The 13,153-nt window shown below is 45.0% G+C and overlaps 1 protein-coding gene across 9 annotated transcripts in view; it reads right to left on the reverse strand.

Annotated features, from left to right (window-relative positions):
• osbpl6 (oxysterol binding protein-like 6) overlaps window positions 1-13,153 on the reverse strand; it is a 171,089-nt gene that overhangs the window by 67,581 nt on the left and 90,355 nt on the right. For 8 of the 9 annotated variants that reach the window (XM_043693522.2, XM_087988988.1, XM_043693523.2 and 5 more), the window contains one exon: window positions 8,576-8,629. The exons of the other annotated variant lie outside the window; for it this stretch is intronic. In XM_043693522.2, the coding sequence (XP_043549457.2) occupies window positions 8,576-8,629 (54 nt within the window). The remainder of the gene's footprint in view (window positions 1-8,575; window positions 8,630-13,153) is intronic. 9 annotated transcript variants of the gene reach the window in all.

Below are 13,153 nucleotides of genomic sequence, written 5' to 3' on the forward strand. Positions count from 1 at the left end.
GCATTTGCACATGTTACATTAGTTTCATGTCTGACAAAACTAAAATTTAAAAAAAAATACAAGCATAATTTTTTCCAACAATTTGTGAACTCTCAAACATCCCATGGTTTCTGCAAAAATAAAGCTAAGCTGCTCATGTTTCCTTGAATTTGGTAACTAAGATCAGTACTTTCCTCATTCAGTTTTTCTTCCACTATGACTTTTGAAGAAATCACAATATATTTCCCAAGTCAGGGATGGAGGGGAATGTGCAGACAGTGGTGTTGCCATGGATCATTTGTCTTTCTTGATGGTACGGATCGTGGGTTTGGAAGTCCTGTTGAAGGAGGCTCAGTGAGTTACTGAAATGCATTATGGAGATAGAACACTGTAACAAAGTCAGCCAGGTGGACCTCATAGAAGAGAAGTTCCCTGATTGGGGCTGTTAACCTGGTCCAATCAGGGAGCCCTGGCTCACAGACATAAACAGGAGATACCCTCCCCTTCACTGTTTTGATCACACAGCAAAAAAAAAACAAACAGGAGTTTCTGTCACTGGCCACTCGGGTGTTTCCTTTCTTCCTGGTGGTGGAAATTGAATAAAGATTCATGCACCTTGTGGCTTTCACTGTGTAAAAAAAAACAGGAGATTCAGAGGCCTTCTCAGTTTAGGGGACTGACTCTGTGCTGGCTGGTATTACAGCCAGTATGTTACAGTCCACCTTTTTTGAAGGGGGAAACCCGATTTCCGAACTGGCACTCCTTTTAGTGAGAACTGATTGTTAAACTCTTGATGCACATAATGTGTTTCAGGTGTAGCTCAGTTCTCATTAGGGGATTGTTGTTTCACTGGCTGGTTACAGCCTGTGTGTTACTCTTTTCTCTTTCTGAAAAAAGGACAATGTTAATTTTTGTGATAGGGCATAGCCCTTGGACTGTAGTTTTCTTTGTTTTTTGTATGTGTCTTCACTTTTTTATTGGTGTTTTGACTGAGCCCTGTGGAAGCTGTTCCTGTGGGGTGGCCTAGCCCTGGGACTGGGTCTCTGAAGATTGAACACCTGTGTGTGTGCACACTGGTAGGTGAGCAGTTGTTGTATCCTGGAGTTTGGGAGAAGACCTTTCCTTCAGGACTGGACCAAACCCCTGTGAGTTAACTGCACCTGTACTATGTTCCTGTGAGTGGGCCTGGTTTACCAAGGCTGGGCCAGGACTCTGAGATTGAACAACTGTGTGCTGTGCATTTGTTGCCTTCAGGAGTGGACTCTGCCCTTGGTTGTGGACTCTGTTTTTAGCAACGGACTCTGCAGTTTGGAGTGGACTATTTCTGACAACGTACATCATATACTGGAGTGGACTCTTCCTAGAAATGGATTCTATATCTTGTAGACAATATAGATTTGGACTGTGTACCAGAAAGGACTGTTTTTTTGGTAACTAACTGTATTGTGGTGTTTCCTGGGTCTATCACCCGCACTGTCTTGCGTGTCCCTGGGTCTGGCAGGCCTTGTTGTGAGCTGGGAGGCTCATGCTTCGTCCTGAAAGCTGTCACCCTGAGAGCCGGAGGGTGGGTAGGCCATCCTGTGAACCTGAAGGTTGGTAAGCTGTCCCAAAAGCCAGAGGGTGGGTAGGCCACCCTGATGCCAGTTGCCCTGAGAGCCAGATGGTGGGTAGGCCGTTCTGAGTGCTGTCATCCCGATAAGGGATAATTGGGACGGGCTGTCCTAAAGGTGGTCGAAAGGTGTCAGAGCAGCTGAGAGCCAGAAGGTGCGTAGGGGCGGGCTGAGATCCGGAAGGCTTATGGGCTACCTTGCACGCTGTCATCCCAGGGAAGGGGATGGGCTGTCCTAGAGGTGGCCGAAGGTGTGCCAGGATAGCCCACCGTCGGAGGTGCAACGGTGTGGGTGAGAGCCTAATGGTACGTAGGGACAGACTGAGTGCCAGAAGACGGGTAGCCATCCTCAGCGCTGTCACCCCGGGCAGGTACCGGGGCGGGCTGCCCCAGAGGTGGTCGAAAGGTGCTGGGGGGGTTAGTGAAGCCGGAAGGTGGGTAGGCCGTCCTGACCACTGTCAGTCCGGGTGGGTACAGGGGCGGGCTGTCCTAGAGGTGGTCGAAAGGTGTGTCAGGGCGGACTGAGGACTGGAAGGGGCATGGGATGGACTGAAAACCGGAAGGTGGGTAGGGGCGGGCTGCCTTAGAGTGGTCGGAAGGTGGGAGGGGCGGGAGCTTGCTGGGTCTGTATTGTCTGCACTTTTGTATGTAACAGTATTATCTAATGTACAAATGTCATTGATGTCTCTTTATATTTTTATATGTGAAACTGGGATTTGAGGTTTGTCCTCCTGTCCCTGTAAACTGTTTGAACGGTAGGGTTTGGGGCTTGGCTTTGCTGCTCCTCTCCCTTTATAAAATTGCTGTCTCTTGTATGCAGCTGTAAATGTAACTTTGTTGTAAACTGTTTTTGTAATTTGTTTAATAAAATAAAAAAAATAAACAGATTCAGAGGCCTTCTCAGTTTAGTGGACTGACTCTGTGCTGGCTGGTGCTACAGTTGGTTTCTGCTCCTTTTTTTCTGGGGTGGAAACCAGATTCCTGAATTATTTAGCCAGTTTGTTAACTGGCATTCCTTTTAGTGAGGACTGATTGTTAAACTCCTGATGCACATAATGTGTTCTCATTAGGGGATTCACTGGCTGGTTACAGCCTGTATGTTACTCTTTTCTCTTTTACTTTTTGAGAAAAGGACACTGTTAATTTTGTGGTCGGGCTTAGCCCTTTGACTCTAGTTTCCTTTTTTTTTGTATGTGTCTTCACTGTTTTTGGTATTTGGACTGAGTCCTTGTGGAAGATATACATTTTACCAGAGGAGCTGTTCCTGTGAGGAGGCCTAGCCCTGGGACTGGACCTCTGAAGATCGAACACCTGTCTGTGTGCTGGGAGGTGAGCACTTGCTGTATCCTGGGGTTTGGGAGAGGACCTTTCCTTTGTGAGTGGACCAAACCCCTGGGAGTTAACTGCACCTGTACAATATACTGTTCTTGTGAATGGGCCTGGTTTTCCAAGGCTGGGCTAGGACTCCATAGAGACTGAACACCTGTGCGCTTTGGGGTGTGCATTTACTGCCTTTGGGAGTGAACTCTGCAATTTGGAGTAGACTCCACTTCTGACTATGCATGCTGTAAACTGGAGTGGACTCTGTTCCTGAGAATGGACGCTATATTTTTTGAAGACTCTATATCTGGACTCTGTGTGTACCAGAAAGGACTGTGTTTTTTGATAATTAACTGTATTATGTCGTTGGTTTGGTCTATCACTTTCTGGATTAGTGGTGCTGGAAGAGCACAGCAATCCAGGCAGCATCCGAGGACAGGCAAAATTGACGTTTCGGGCAAAAGCCCTTCATCAGGAATAAAGGCAGAGAGCCTGAAGCATGGAGAAATAAGCTAGAGGAGGGTGGGGGTGGGGAGAGAGTAGCATAGAGTCGAGTTTGTTTCAGGACATGGTTGAAGAGCTTCAGGGCTGAGGAAATGACCTGGGAGTTGCAGTGAGAGAGAGACTCCCTGAGATTCTTGTAGAGAGAGGAGGAAAACTTCTTCAAGGCAGGCATCCTTGCAAGAGGATTCGCAGTAGGGTTAAAATCAACGAGGTAAAAACAATGACTGCAGATGCTGGAAACCAGATGCCTTTATTAACAAACTCGACTCTATGCTACTCTCTCCCCACCCCCACCCTCCTCTAGCTTATCTCTCCATGCTTCAGGCTCTCTGCCTTTATTCCTGATGAAGGGCTTTTGCCCGAAACCTCGATTTTGCCTGTCCTCGGATGCTGCCTGAATTGCTGTGCTCTTCCAGCACCACTAATCCAGAATCTGGTTTCCAGCATCTGCAGTCATTGTTTTTACCTGGTCTATCACTTGCACTGTCTTGCGAATCCCTGTATCTGGCAGGCCTTGCTGTGAGCTGGGGAGCTCATGGGTCATCCTGAAAGCTGCCACCCTGAGAGCCGGTGGGTAGGCCATCCTGTGAACCTGAAGGTTGGTAGGCTGTCCTGAAAGCCGGAGGGTGGGTAGGCCACCCTGATGCCAGTCGCCCTGAGAGCCAGATGGTGGGTAGGCCGTTCTGAGCACTGTCATCCCGAGAAGGGGTAATCGGGACGGGCTGTCCTTGAGGTGGTCGAAAGGTCTGTCAGAGCAGCCGAGAGCCAGAAGGTGGGTAGGGGCAGGCTGAGGTCCGGAAGGCTTGTGGGCTACCCTGCACACCGTCATCCCAGGGAAGGGGACGGGCTGTCCTAGAGGTGGCCGGAAGGTGTGCTGGGATAGCCCACTGGCCAGATGGCGCATCTTTGTGGGTGAAAGCCCAATAGTACGTAGGGGGCAGACCAAGAGCCAGAAGGCAGGTAGCCGTCCTCAGTGCTGTCACCCTGGGCGGGCACCGAGGCGGGCTGACCTAGAGGTGGTCGAAAGGAGTGTCAAAGCGGACCGAGAACTGGAAGGGGCATGGGGTGGACCAAGAGCCGGAACATGCGTAGGGGCGGGCTGCCTTAGAGTGGCCGGAAGGTGGGAGGGATGGGGGCTTGCTGGGTCTGTAATGTCTGCACTTTTTATGCAACTGGATTGTCTTGTGTATAAATGTCATTGTTGCTGTCTTCATATTTGAAACTGGGATTTGAGGTTTGTTCTCAATTCCCTGTAAACTGGTTGAACGGTAGGGTTTAGGGCCTAGCTTTGCTGCTCCTCTCCCTTGTAAAATTGCTGTTGTATACAGCTGTAAATGTTAACTGTTTTTCTGTAACCTCTTTTGTAATTGTTTAATAAAATAAAAAAAACAGGTTTAGAGACTTTCTCAGTGTAGATTAGATTAGATTAGATTACTTACAGTGTGGAAACAGGCCCTTCGGCCCAAAAGGTCCACACTGCCCCGCCGAAGCGCAACCCACCCATACCCCTACATTTACCCCTTACCTAACACTACGGGCAATTTAGCATGGCCAATTCACCTGACCTGCACATCTTTTGGACTGTGGGAGGAAACCGGAGCACCCAGAGGAAACCCACGCAAACACGGGGAGAACGTGCAAACTCCACACAGTCAGTCGCCTGAGGCGGGAATTGAACCCGGGTCTCCGGCGCTGTGAGGCAGCAGTGCTAACCACTGTGCCACCGTGCCGCCCACGACTGGAGGGGACTGACTCTGTGCTGGCTGGTGCTACAGTCACTGTGTTACTGTTATTTTCTGTTTCCCTTTCTTTTGGGAGGGGGAAACCTGATTCCTGAACTGGCTGAATTATTTAGCCAGTTTGTTAACTGGCACTCCTTTTAGTGAGGACTGATTGTTAAACTCCTGATGCACATAATGTGTTTCAGGTGTAGCTCAGTTCTCATTAGGGGATTGTTGTTTCACTGGCTGGTTACAGCCTGTGTGTCACTCTTTTCTCTTTCTGAAAAAAGGACAATGTTAATTTTGTGGTAGGGCTTAGCCCTTGGACTCTAGTTTCCTTTGCTTTTTGTATGTGTTCTCACTGGTTTTGGTGTTTTGGACTGAGTCCTTGCGGAAGATATACATTGTTCCAGAGGAGCTGTTCCTGTGGAGAGGCCTAGCCCTGGGACTCTGAAGATTGAACACCTGTGTGTGTGCTGGGAGGTGAGCACTTGCTGTATCCTGGAGTTTGGGTGAAGACCTTGCCTTCAGGAGTGGATCAAACCCCTATGAGTTAACTGCACCTGTACAATGTACTGTGTTCCTGTGAGTGGGCCTGGTTTTCCAAGGCTGGGCCAGGACTCCATGGAGACTGAACACCTGTGTGCTGTGGGGTGTGCATTTGCTGCCTTCGGGAGTGGATTCTGCAGTTTGGAGTGGACTCCATTTTGGACAACACACCTCAAAAACTGGAGTGGATTCCATTCCTGGGAATGGACTCTATATTTTGAAGACTGTATTTGGACTGTGTACCAGTTTTTTGGTAATTAACTGTATTGTGGTGTTTGGGTTTATCACCTGCGCTGTCTTGTGTCCCTGGGTCAGGGAGGGCTTACTGTGAGCTGGGAGGCTCATGGGTCATCCTGAAAGCTGTCACCCAGAGAGCTGGAGGGTGGTTAGGCCATCCTGTGAACCTGAAGGTTGGTAGGCTTTCCTGAAAGCTGGAGGGTGGGTAGGCCATCCCGATGCCAGTCTCCCTGAGAGCCAGATGGTGGGTATGCTGTTCTGAGCGCTGTCGTCCCAAGAAGGGGTAGTCTGGATGGCCGAGGTGGTCGGAAGGTGTGTCAGAGCAGCCGGGAGCCAGAAGGTGCGTGGGGGCAGGCTGAGATCCGGAAGGCTTGTGGGCTACCCTGCCCGCTGTCATCCTGGGGAAGGATGGGCTGTCCTAGAGAAGATGTGTCAGGGTAGCCCACTGGCTGGATGGTGCATTGGGGTGGGTGAGAGCCTCATGGTACGTAGGGGCAGACAGACAGCCAGAAGGTGGGTCGCCGTCCTCAGTGCTGTCACCCCGGGCAGGTACCAGGGCGGGCTGTCCTAGGGGTGATCGAAAGGTGTGTCAGGGTGGACCGAGAGCTGGAAGGTGCATAGGGGTGGGCTGTCTTCGAGTGGCCGGAAGGTGGGAGGGATGGGGGGGGCTTGCTGGGTGTGTATTGTATGCACTTATGTAACTGGATTGTCTTTTTATGTACAAATGTCATTGTTGCTGTCTTGTCATGCTTGAAACTGGGATTTGGGGTTTGTCCTCATTTCCCTATAAACTGGTTGAATGGTAGGGTTTGGGGCCTGGTTTCACTGTTCCTCTCTCTTGTAAATAGCTGTAAATGTTAACTGTTTATTTTTTATTTTATTAAATGATTACAAAAGAGAGTTTACAAAAAAGTGTCAGAGGTCCTGTTCACTCAAAGCTGTCTCTGAGGAAGCCAGACCAGTGTCAAGGACTCTCCACACACTGCTGCCAAGGTGCATCAATGGCAAAGGGAGTGAATGTTGAAGACTATGTATGGGGTATCAATCAAGCAGGCTGGTTTGCTCCAGAAGGGGTTAAGCTCTATGAATATTGTTGAAGCTGCACCCAACCAGACAACAGCAGAGTATGCCATCGGACTTGTGCTGTGTAGGTGGTGGACTGGCTGTGAGGAGACAGGTGAGTTACTTGCTGCAGGATTCCTAGCCTTTGAGCTAGTCTTGTAGTCCCAGTATTTATATAGCTGAACAATGATTAGATTAATTCCCTACAGTGTAGAAACAGGCCCTTCGGCCCAAGTCCACACCAACCCTCCATAGAGTAACCTACCCAGTCCCATTTCCCTCTGACTAATGCACCTAACACTATGGACAATTTAGCATGGCCAATTCACCTGACCCGCACATCTTTGGACTGTGAGGAAATCTGAGCACCTGGAGGAAACCCACACAGACACAAGGAGAATGGGCAAACTCCACACAGACAGTCGCCAGAGGCTGGAATCGAACCTGGGACCCTGGTGCTGTGAGGCAGCAGTACTAACCACAGTACCACTCGGCACAATAATAGCTCCTTCATTTTGATATGTTGTTTTGGGGGGGGATTTAGTAACAGTAATGCCACTAATCTCCAAGCCTGGTAGTTTCTGTCCTGATGCTGATAGTCATTGTGTGGTACATGTTCTGTGCCACATATTAACCCAAGTCTGGATTGTATCCATGAAGCTGCTTTGTATCTGAAGAGTCACGAATCATGCTGAACATGGTGCAGTCATCAGCGAACGTTGCCATTTCTGATCTTATAATGGAGGGAAGGTCGTTGATGAACCTGCTGAAGATGGTAGGACCTAGACCCTATTGAGGAACTCCTGCAGAGGTGTCATGGAGTTGAGATGATTGACCTGCAATAATCCCAACCATCATCCTTTGTACCAGGGACAACTCCAACCAGTAAGAAACTGCCCCAAATTCCACTTGGTGCCACAGTCACTTCAATTAGATGGTTAGACCTAAATATTTCAGTATTTAACACAGCTTTCTATTCCTCCTTAAATTATTGAATTTTCTGTTGAGTTCATAATTAGGTTTCATAATTAATCTTTACATTCAAATTGCCTCTGCTGTAAGTTCCATTTTAGGCAGGAAAGATTACAATTCTCCATGATCATAAGGTGGCCTTGGCGCTTATTCTAGTGTCCTTCTTCCAACTTGTGACAGGCTGTAAAATAATCTGTTATTGGCTTGTCACATTCTATTTTCCAGATGTGGCCATAGAGAATGCAAATATGTCCAACTCCTCTTTCTCAGCAAATTTCACTTCATTGCCATTATGTACTAACACAACACATTAGGAATACTAACATACAATGTCTCTAGTCCATGACAAACACATATGAAACCCATAATTATTGCTTTGAATCACAGAGTTTACAATTGTAATTATTCAAAAGCCTGTAAATTTTATTCTGTTCTCCATTTCATCATAAATTGCAATAAACCTGATAATGATTGGTTATCAAATAAAACTCCATTATTACCTATATATGATCCACCTTTTGAAGTAAAATTTAAAGAATAATAGGTGGTTACTAAATAAATCTGACTGGTCAACTGGTACTTGGAGACTGCCCAAATCAGATCATGTTGTCTTGTTACTCACATCAAATGGTGCCTTGGAGTACTTTAGCATTCCATTATCAAGGATAAAGAAGCGCTGTAACAGGACATATTTTGATTAATAAATTAACCTACAATTTAATTATGATTAATTTTACAAATTGTAAAGTTAAAAGTCCCAAATAAAAATCAATTGGATGGTATAAAACTATTAAACAATACAATTCATTTCTAAACATTTAAATTTAAAAAAAAACTCAAAGTTTTTAATATATATTTTGTTACTGCGCTAAATGATAATAAAAAGGGGACAGCTCAGTAAACTCAAGATCTAGAAATCAACTGTAAATATTTTGAGGACTAACTAAAGACAATCCCTCCAGACATACATTTTCCCATGTAGGGTGGCATGGTTTCCAAGTTGTTTTACTGACAAAATAAAAACCCAATATAATGGGCTGGATTTCCACAGAGTAAGCTACCCCTGTAGGTCTCTAGAAATAGGGTGGGATTTTATTCTAGCAGTCCTTTCTTTGTTGCTCAAACCACCAACTTTCACTGAGATTGGCATAAAAAGTGGAGCTAGCAAGCCTGCACTCAATCTCAAATTGGCCAATTTTAATGCATAAGAAAGTATCTCATAACGCTCCACAGTTTCAATGGATAGCTTCTCCAGGACTTGTGGTTCGCTGGCCTACAGATGAACTGTGAACCATAAGCTGGATTTGGGTAGGTTTTAAGAGATATGTTTAAAAGCTATTACCAACATCCCCAACATCTATGGTTCCATGTCCCTTTGTCCCAATGGACTCTCTGTACAGAATCCATGACCCATACAACAATAATGAAACATTTTTCATAAGCATTTCAAGATGAAGAATAATTCAAATCTACTTCAAAGAAAACAAAATGTTGTTCTCACAACCTTATAAAAGTTTCAATTGGTCACTAGCATTCATACCTTCAATAAAAGAAGCTTGACTCAATTTCAAACCTCTAAATCTTATCGAAATAAATATAGATACCGGAAAACAAAAGGCTAAAGAACAAATATGGTGTTGTTATGAATGCCTGGCTGAGCTCCAAATAATTAGCTCAGGATCAACTTACACAGGCTAATGAATTTTATGAATTTACTTTTATGAATTTACAATAGAATATTCTCTCTGGTTTGTTCTTCAATGTCTAAGTCTTTATTTGGACAAGATTTGGAAATGTGAAGAAGTGGGGTAAAGCTTCTGTCATAAGAACCATGAATGTCAATATGTGATGGACACATTCCTTCTTATTGCAGGTTTAGGTAAGGCAGATTTTAAGATGAGCAGAGCAATCCTGTGCATTTGTCAGTAATTAAGCTCTGGCTTAACCAATGGTGATGTTTTTCAACAAATTCACCATTCTCCATTTTATGATAAATATCTTAAGTATAGTATGACATATAGATTAAAGTTTAAGTTTTAACATTAATTTTGCTGGTCACTTGCTCAGTGGGAGCTAGGAGGTCTGTGATCCTGCGTGGGCTTTTCATCATGGCCAGCTGCCCAGGCTCACCACCATCTACATGCACACATGAACAAATGGTGGCTCATCATTTCAAAGGACCCTCAAGGGATTAGAAAACATTGTCTAAGGAGCTTTTCATCACAAAAGGTTACACAGAAATATTTCCCATGTTGTCAGCAATTTACCAAGCCACTGAACTGAATGCACAGCAAGGGGTACTTATTCAGTGACACTAAAAAGCCTTAGATCAATTAAACTAAGTAGATGCGAGTGGAGGGGTTGCTGTAACAGCACTCCTCCTTAAAGAGAGAGTGAGTCAATGATGATTTCTATATTCACGGAAGCAATTTCACCCACCTTACCCTCACCTTCCCTGCTGCCAGTCTTCAACCTGGCATGGGGGGCACTTCATTCTGCTCTGTCTACATTCCATGACAAAGAGCAAAAAAAAGGAAGCAACATGAACAATACCAGCGGCAAGAAAAACAAACAAAACAAGTGTGGATGCTGTAAGTCAGAATCGAAAACATAAACTGCTGGAAAAGCTCACCAGGTTTGGCAGCATCTTTGGAGGGAAATCACTTAACATTTCCGGTCGAGTGACCCTTCCTCAGAATTGATGGTAGCTAGAAAAATGTTAGTTTTTATGCAGAAGATAGGGTTAGGGGAGGAAGATATAAGGAGTAAACAATAGGTGGGGATACAGCCTAAAGAGAGAGAACCATTGGACATACAAAGAAATGGATAACAATCTGCTAGGAGGGTGAATAGCTGCTAATGGGGACTATTAGTGACTAAGAATGGGCTGTGTGTAATAGCAGACTGTGTGATAACAAGACCTGGTGTGTGAAGCTTGGGGTAAGGACATGGGAGAGTTCAAGCTCAAAAACTGTTGAACTTGATGTTGAGTCCAGAAGGCTGCAGGGCTCCCAAATGGGAAATGAGGTGCTGTTCTTCCAGTTTTCGCTCAGCTTCACTGGAGCACTGCAGCAAGCCTCAGACACAATGTTGGCCAGGGAACAGGGTGATGTATTGAATGGCAGACAATTGGACACTCAGTCTTTTCTTGATACTCAAATTCACTCTCATCCTGTCAACCTCCTGCAGTCAGGCTTCAGTCATCCTCCATAAATATCATTCCATTCTCCATACAAGACATGAGTAGTTCACCACTGCAAGAAAAGCTGCTTTGTCCTCAGTCATGTGCTGTTCCACAGGGAAGCGGGAATGGATACAAAGAACCAATTCAAAGAAAACCTAACAGAGTTTGCAGGCAGAGGATTAACTCTGTCAACGTAGTGCCTCAAGAAGCGAAGACCCAGTCGGTGGTGACACCCATAGCCTTCTGAAACCAGACCTGCTTCGGAATGGAGCACATGGGTATACATCACCAATGGTCACTTAAGGGCATTCCTATCCTGGGTCCTTGCCTCTGCCTGAGGCTATGAACTCTCCTCTACTGCAAAGAGTAAAAACAGAGGGGGATGAATTACTGAAGTCTTGCATGGAGATGGAAATGCCATTTGTGGAGTATTTTTTGAGGCCTGGAAGCAGGAGGTTGATAGGATGAGAGCGAATTTGAGTATCAAGCTTTCCGATGCAAGATCCTTGGGAAAGCCACAAGTGGAACTGTTGAATTTGTTGCACGAGAGGTGCTGTGCAGAGAAGGTTTGGAAATGTTAAACTGCAGGGATTGACACTCAGAAGTCTTATTGTCACACAGCTTTCCTGCCCTCCTGGATCCTCTTGGTGCATTGACTCCAGATCAGAAGGAGTACATTTCTGCTGCTGATGTCCTCAATCACTTGTATATCTACTTGGTTAGAGAAATTATTTTCTCTCTCTCATCCCACAGTAGGACCTCCAAATAAATGAGAAAACCCAGGAAGTTGCGCTCCCAGGTCACCATTCCGGTGCTAGCTATAGCCCGAAAACCCAGATGCAGCTAAGTCCTTGTAAGCTACACTGCGGTCCTTTAATTAGAAACCTTACCTTTGGCAAAGCAAGAACATTATTCCACCCACCCTCTGATTGGTTGAGGAACCAAAAAAAGTGAGATTGATGTTGTGGCTCTGTCAATAAACCACAGCAAAGTCCACTTCAGCATCCAATGGCTCCCAACTCACTAATGGTTACACTGCTTCAGCAGGGACCAAGTTGAGATCATTCTTTCGCAAATAAATGAAGAAAACTGTAAGAAAGGGGGCTTTTCAGCCCAAACATAGACGTGATAGATGACTGAGTGGTCGTATACATCCAGAAAATTAATTCAAATGAAACACAAGACGACAAGAGAACCAGGTCTAATTGAATAAATGGCAAGTTTATGACTATTACATAATCCACAGTGGAATAGACTTTGAGATGGAATAGCGGAGATAAAACTCCTTGAATTATTTAAGAAACAGTTGGAGGTCATCGTGACAGGCTGAAAGGTCTGCGGCTAAAATGAACAGAAAATATTTAAACATTTTCATTTACCTTGTTAATTCTAAGAGATAGGAAAGAAGGAATATGAATGTGAAAAACTGGACCAAACTGCAAATTGATTTGGACACTATAATTTATTTGAGCTGTGATTAAAGATGGCAAACTCTGAAGCAGAGTTGCATCTTTGTACAGAATACACTGAAACAGAAGACTGAATAAAGTTATAAATCATACGGAACCAGGATATAGTCCAACAGGTTTACTTGGAAGCACTAGCTTTCAGAGCGCTGCTCCTTCATCAGGTGGTTGTAGAGTATAAGATCGTAGGCCACAGAATTTATAGCATAAGTTTACAATGCGATGTAACTGAAATTATACATTGAAAAAGACCTGGATTGTTTGTTAAGTCTCTCTTTTTTTTAGAATGGGAATGCTGGCAAAGAGGACTGAATAGTCTTATTTTTTTTCTTATTGTTTTTGCAATATTCATGATCACTTCCTCTACTGTACTTCAACTGATTTTGCTGCTACTTCTCAATTTTATATTTTCATTTTTCTACATTTTGAAACAGGGAAGTATAGAGAGGCAAAAAAACATTAACTTTGGGTCAAGGGATTGCTTTATGCAAGGACCATGGAGACAGGGAGGATGTTAGAGAACAGATTTACTTAAAATATCTTTTCCACT

Source organism: Chiloscyllium plagiosum, unplaced genomic scaffold (genome assembly GCF_037043375.1).
Source record: "Chiloscyllium plagiosum isolate Xiang-an unplaced genomic scaffold, Cpla_swu_hap1 HiC_scaffold_7, whole genome shotgun sequence".
NCBI lineage: Eukaryota > Metazoa > Chordata > Chondrichthyes > Orectolobiformes > Hemiscylliidae > Chiloscyllium > Chiloscyllium plagiosum.